Source organism: Poecilia reticulata, linkage group LG16 (genome assembly GCF_000633615.1).
Source record: "Poecilia reticulata strain Guanapo linkage group LG16, Guppy_female_1.0+MT, whole genome shotgun sequence".
Classification (NCBI taxonomy): Eukaryota; Metazoa; Chordata; class Actinopteri; order Cyprinodontiformes; family Poeciliidae; genus Poecilia; species Poecilia reticulata.
Window position 1 is genome coordinate 26734469 of NC_024346.1, and position 6978 is coordinate 26741446.

General features: G+C 36.1%; 1 protein-coding gene across 1 annotated transcript in view; it reads right to left on the reverse strand.

Annotated features, from left to right (window-relative positions):
• Nucleotides 1-1922, reverse strand: part of eif3ea (eukaryotic translation initiation factor 3, subunit E, a) — a 36358-nt gene extending 34436 nt beyond the window's left edge. The window contains exon 1 of the mRNA XM_008431949.2: nucleotides 1799-1922. Coding sequence (XP_008430171.1) covers nucleotides 1799-1888 — 90 coding nt within the window. The 5' untranslated portion in view covers nucleotides 1889-1922. The remainder of the gene's footprint in view (nucleotides 1-1798) is intronic.
• Nucleotides 1923-6978: the final 5056 nt, after the last annotated feature.

Here is a 6978-nt window from a genome sequence, read left to right on the forward strand (position 1 = left end):
AACTTATGATAAATTTCCACTTACAGATGATGGACGCAAAAAAAGCTAGCTAGCTAGCCAGCTAGCAAGTGAAACAAAGAACCCAGTAAGGATGTCAGTGTCGCCTGACAGAAAAATACATTACATACATACAATATACATGATTAAGTAGTCCTGCCAAGATAACATGTAAAAAATTATTAACATATTTAAGGCCAATTGTCTTTAAAAATGATTTTATGACATTTTATGGTCTTAATTTTAGGTACATGAACTTAAGACTTTTTAAGGATGCGCAGACAACTTGTGCAAAGAAAATCCTCAATTCGTTCACTAAGGAAACCAAGCTATCCAAACCAACCTGGCCCTGTGACAAAGTAAATGCTCCTATTTGCATATCTGGAGTATAATATGCTAATTTCTGGATATGGTGTTTTTCCTCTAAAAAGGTGTTGTCATCATTTGAATTCTGTTTGGCACAATAACCTAAATTTCTTTACAATTACAAAATGAGGTGGATGGTAGATGTTTATTTATGTATTTTTTGCTTAGGAAGATTTCATTGGGTATAAACAATAAGTGTGAAAAAAATAAGTTGCATGAGCTACTATAACAACGGGGACATTTCATAACTGTTTTCATAACTTATTACAAATAATTTTGTATGTCCTTACTTTAGTCTTCAATACTAGTTATTATGGTTGGAACAAGGGTGATGACTTATTGTATTTTCTATGTGACAGTACAATACCATATTTTTCATCTTAAAAAAAAAAAATATATATATATATATATATATATATATATATTCATGAAATGAAACATTAGAGAAGCCATTCGTCAACAACTCATTAATATAATTCTTCACAGTACTTCACCAAAAGCAGAAATAAACTAATATGTAATGTTGTAAGTAGCAAGCTATTATTGTTGGTATGGGGTTTGTCCCTGACAATCTATGCCCAACGGCCCTTTTAAAAACAATAATTCGGATTGACAATAAAGGAAAATCATATTAACACACCTGACTATTAATTGCTTGCTTAACATAATGTCTGCTGTGGAGTCATCCACAAAACTGTAGTTAATGTTAACTTGCAAATGAACATAAAAGAGTTTCCCAAAGCAAACCAGGAGACTCTGTTGGCAGCAGTTCTGACTCTGAAAGCTGAAAAGAGTTACCCAGCTGCAAGGGAAACATAACATGTAAAGTATAAAGCTTCTGATAGCTAGCGCTACGTAGAGCCATTTAATGAGAACTTCTTTCACCAGAATATTCCACTGGGGCAGCTACACCTCTTATTTGTATTAGGACACTGTACAAAATCTCCGCACAGTATTTGGACACAAACAAAGCAGTTTAAAGCAAGAAAATACATACTTTAACGAACTCAGCATTGCTAGTGCTAGTGTAAAGTTAGTATTACTACAGTGGACACTTCCGATTCATTCTCTTCACACATGACTGCTAAAATCTTAGCGTTTCTCATTCGTTATACTAAGAGTGCAGTTTATATATGCACTCTGATGTATACATTTATCTTTGAAGTAATTTTATGTTTCAACAATCACTTACCACAACGTATTACCACAAATAGTTGTGCCCTAATTTATTTTTAAATGATGAATGGTGCTTTTATTTTGAAAACAGTTCCCCCTTCTTCCGCCTAAAGTGGTAGGATTTTACACGCGGGAAGAAAATGTGGCCATCTAATCCTACGCGTGTTTCGGCTTCTCCGACTGTCTAATTCACATATTTTGAACAATTGAAACTACGAAAGACAGGACATAAATGTTTTAATGTTTAAGTGTTCCATACCTCTTTGACGGACAAGAACTCCAGCAGAGGAAAAACGAGATGACGGTCTAAAAAGTGGGCTATTTTCGTGGTGAGGTCGTACTCCGCCATCTTTGCGCCGGGGAAGAGGAAGTGAATTTGTGATGCAGCTGTATGCAGAAGGATTGACCAATCATAGACATTCTTAGCATCCTCACCGAAAGAGAGAGAGAGAGAAATAAGAAAACCTTGGAAATACGTACTGGTATACATTTGAAATATTCAATAAACATGTAATATGTTATCCCGTGAGTATTGTAGACAGCTAGATACATTAAAACATACTCTTGGAATGTGTTAAACCTGCACATTAATATAAACAAACACATCCCATCCAATATATTAAAAGGTATAGTATACTTCAACAAAGTATAACTTTACCAATATTTTTACACATTTTGCATCCAAAAAGTATTTTTGTTATTTACCACTGTGAAATGTTCAAGAATTGATACCTACTGGATTTGTTATCTAAACTAGTTTCACATAGAATTAAAATAAACATTACAGATAACTAAAATCTTCCACATATTTGCAACATAAGATTGTTCTCTTCTACTGTGTGCTTTTAAAATAAAACTGACTTCAAAATACAATCTTATGTGCAAATAGAGTAGTGCTCATCATTCTTTTGAAATACAAAGAAATAATTTGTATTTCTTTTCTAAGCTGTTTGATTTTCTTCTGATCTTTCTAACTGGACTTTTAGAGACTTTGTTGTTTAACGAAGGCAACTCATAACCATACATTTTACTGAGGCACAGAAGACAGATTCTGGAACCCAGGTCAATGCCTTTGTTTTTAATCTTCTTCAAGGAACCTAGAGAATGTTCTTCGATTATTCTCACATTGTCACGTTGCCTGTGTTTACATCAACCAATAGAAAACCTTGAAGGATTGATCGCTAAGGGTTAGCGATTTTTAAAATCTTCGGAGAATTTGTCAGGGTCATACAAGGGTTAGTTCCTATTAGGAGACCTTCAAGGGACATCTGTTGAAGTTTATCCTAAAGTTGCATTGTGAAAGTTTCAGGCAATCTTTAGGGAACATTCTGACAAAGTTGGACTGGTTCTCTACCAGGTATTGGAATAGGTAGATATCCAGGGAACATTAGCTCAAGGTTTTCCTGACGCTCCAGGGTCAAAGTTGAGGGTGACTTTTAGGAAATATTTCTACAAAAGTTGCATCACTGTAGTTAACAACCAGGGAACCTTTCAGTGAATATACCTATTAGATCACCAAAGGTTGCTGCTTATACTGCAGCAGGGGAGACTTGCAAAAGATTCCCTTCAGATAACATAGTGAAAGTGGTAATTGATCTTTAGGGAACATTTAGAGACAATAGTTCCCAGAAATCTGCAATGTCTGCGTTGAAACTAACCTGAGAACATTTAAGGAGCATTTCCTAAAGGTTCTCACAAAGGTTTGTAAAGTAATAACCTTTACAGGATAGACCTAGAAAAGTTTTTAAAGGGAATTTTGTTACGACACATACAGGGAACATTCCCATAATATCATCTGTGGATTATAGTTTATTTTGCCATTCAGGAGCATTCCCTGAATGTTTCAGTAAAGTTAGTGTTTGCTGGTGTAGTGCTTCATTTAGTAACAATGGGCTAACATTTTTACCTGTTGACTTATTATGCTGTTGCTTATAAAGGTGTACGACATAAATATATATATAACATAGTACGCTAATGCTTAAATATATTTAATTTATAATTGTAATATTTGTTTCTGGTGTACTTGTGCAGCTTTNTATATATATTTATTTATTTATTTATTTGCTTTTTGTTTATTTATTTATTTAACCGAAAGTGGGTTTTCCAAAGGATGCATGGATGCAAATTTCGGGCATCCTATAATTTCCTTGCAGTATTGATGCAGTAAAGGTGGAAGCGAACACTTTGTTGAATATAAAAACACAGTTTTTTCCTCCAGACACCACCAATATTGCTCCTAAAACTTCTTTATGAGGCTGAGGGCAAATACAGTCTCACCCCCCCTAGAAACCCTCCCTCCCACGCACACACACACACGCACGCATGCACTCACACACACACACACACACACACACACACGCACACACACACACCACACACACACACACAAACCACCACTCGTGAGGCTGCTAAATTATAATGAAAACAACCATGTCATTTCCATCCGCCTGACTTTTCCAAAAGGTTAGAATGTCTTTACTGTGACTCCGGACCATCCTTCTTTGTCTTCCCTGTTTTCAGCAGCTGACACATAAAGGTAGCCATGTGTTAACCACATCCTGCTGACAGCAGCCAATATCAGCCTCCAAATGGCTCGTCTCTAATAGGTTTCACTGCTACCTTGTTTTCTTGACAACCTCGCTGCGTTGTCCCGTGTCCCCGCACAATTCCCCCCTTGTGGGCTCTGGTGAGTCTCTCTCACTGCAGCCCTCACTTCTCTCCTCTGGCTGATGGCAGGTTGAAATGAGTCACGAAAAGACAGCACTCTCTACCCCGATGATGTTTTTTACTGGGTGCTTCTGACACGGCCAGCTTTCGCACAGCAGTAGTTACCCATTTATAATGAAAAGGGAGAGGAGAAAAATACATCTTGTACCCTGCCGAAATGTTTTATTTCAGGAAAGATTGTGCAATAACATTTTCTTATATTATTGGTGCTTTTTTTTTTTTTGCAGAGGCTGAAAATGACTTTAGTCAATCTGCATGCTAGTACAGTGAAGTCTACAGTCCTTTGCAAAAATAGAGCTTGCCTTGAACTTTTTTCATATTCCATCAGCGTACTCAGAGTATATATTGTTTTCCAAATGGAAATCTTAAAAGTGCGAGTTGTTACTTAGTAGGGCAGTTGTTAGCTGCGGTAACAGCTGTGTTGCAAAATAGATAAAATTCAAAGATAACAAATGGAGACTGTAAATTATACTTTTTATGTCTTGCCACACACCTTCCAAGCTGAATTCAGGCCTGGACTTTGACTGGGCCATTCCAACCCGCATATATGCTGTTATCAGAACGATTCTGTTGTGGCTCTGGCTAAGATAGTGTCTTTCTTTCACCCCAGTCTGAAGTGTTTTGGGTCTCTAACTGATTTTTTCTTCTGGAAGTGTCCTTTATTTAAGCTCTAACCAGCTTCCAAGTGGCTAAGGAAGAAAAACAATTCAGAGCATGGCGTTGGCACCACAATTGTTCATGGTGGGGTATGTTCATGATCGAATCTTAATTCACTAAAAAAAGGAAATACTTTTACGCAAAGTGTCAGAAACGTACGGCCAGACTGACAATCGATCATAGTTTTAGCATATATGCCTAATCTCCAAATAGGTTGTGCCTCTTTACGTTTAAAGTAATCAAATATTCTAATATTTTTCAGAGTGACCCAGCAAAAGTCACAACTTCTATCTGATAGAGAATCTAAATCTTAGCTCAGTAGGTGTTCCAACCTTAAAAACTTGGAGCTCATCACCAAATACAAATAGCCAACAAAAATACCAGTGCAAACTTTAAAGAAGCTTTTCAGTAGTTATAGAGAGGATTTGGTTATTTGTTTCTTTGTTTTTTTTGTTTTCTTTTCTTTTCTCTATTGGAAGCGTATACCATTTTTAATATGCTGTTTTTTACAAAAAGATAGAAAAGAAGAATTTTTTCAAAACTGGTAGTCTTATTTTATCTCTTGGGTTACGTTTCAGAAATCATTGCATCAAAATAATTTTAGATCTCAACAGGCTAGAATAATGGATAGTTTTGATATTCACTGTGTGCACTGTGTGAATAAAGAGGTTTCTATTTAGAGGGAGGATTGTGGAAGATAGACTACGTTTAACAGCGTCATAGTCCTTTATCCTGTTTTTTAATTTTTTTTAATTTGTATTATTGCTACTCTGACATGTACAGAAGTCGGGGTCGTATTTTTAACGTCTACAAAGAGTTCAAAGAACACATGGTTTGTTCTGGAAATTAGCTTCAATTTTTTATTTTTTTTTGTCTGCTGTAAAATATAAGCTCTTCACGAACCTATCGGTTTTCATAAACATCTGTCTCCTTGCATACTAAATTTCCTCCAAAATTACCAGAACCTAATAAGCGGTCCACCATCAAACAGAAATATGTGCACCATATTGTGTACGGTTACAGGTTAATGTGAGGCATGCACTGGGATAATAATACTTATTCCACATTATTGAAAATGGAATAAGTAAAAAAAAAAAAACATCACTGGTTGAGCCAAAACCAGTACACTCAGTCAGATGGGTTTAATACCGCAAATTATATCTAAAATGACAAGCGCTGATGTATTTTAAACAATGCTTTGATGGCCAAATTGCATTGGTTTCTCTTCTTTCAACCAAGAAATTCTCATAAAGAAGTGCCTGGGATGAGTACTTTGGAAAAACACGCCACAGGATTCTTTAATTACTTCTGAGTTTGATTGTTTTTTCTGTCCTGAGGCCATCCTTAATTTGTCAGTCGCATGTAAATTATGTGTCAAAACAGTTTTCCTTAACCCTCTTTGAAAAACTCCCGCCGGACATGTAAGTGAAAGAAACATCTGCTTCTTCTTCACTTCTTGAATTTGACGTCTCGTGCAGCCTTCATAACAAAATGCAAAACTCAAACAGTGCTTGCCGCTAAAAGCCAGCAGAACCTAAAATATGCTCAACCGGAGCAGCCCAAGACTTTCAGAAAACTTTGGAAAGTGGGCGAAAGAAAATCAAATAATGTATACAGCAACCGATGAGAGGACAGGTTAATCCCACTTTTCACACAAATCCTAATGTTGTTACTGACATGTGGAAGATTAGTGCAGAGAGCCGGTTAGAGAAAAAATATGCTTTTAAACGCTTCAGCTTCCAACCCACAAAATAACAGTAGAGACCAGCAAACAGCCCACTATCTCTGGGCGAATTCAATAAACATGGCTTGTAAGTCAATCAAAAATAAGGAAGCAATGACACCACAAATGCCCCTTAACAACAATAATATCATTTTGACTGCTGTCTTTATTCATTTAACTTGGAAAGGTATTTAATATAATTACTACTTTAGTGAGTTCTGTTATTAGTACCATGGACATTCCTTGGAGAAGTTTATGTTCCTTTTGTTATGTTGACGTTTTGGGGGTGAAGGTAGATGTATGTGAGACATTTCTAAACAAATATTACATAA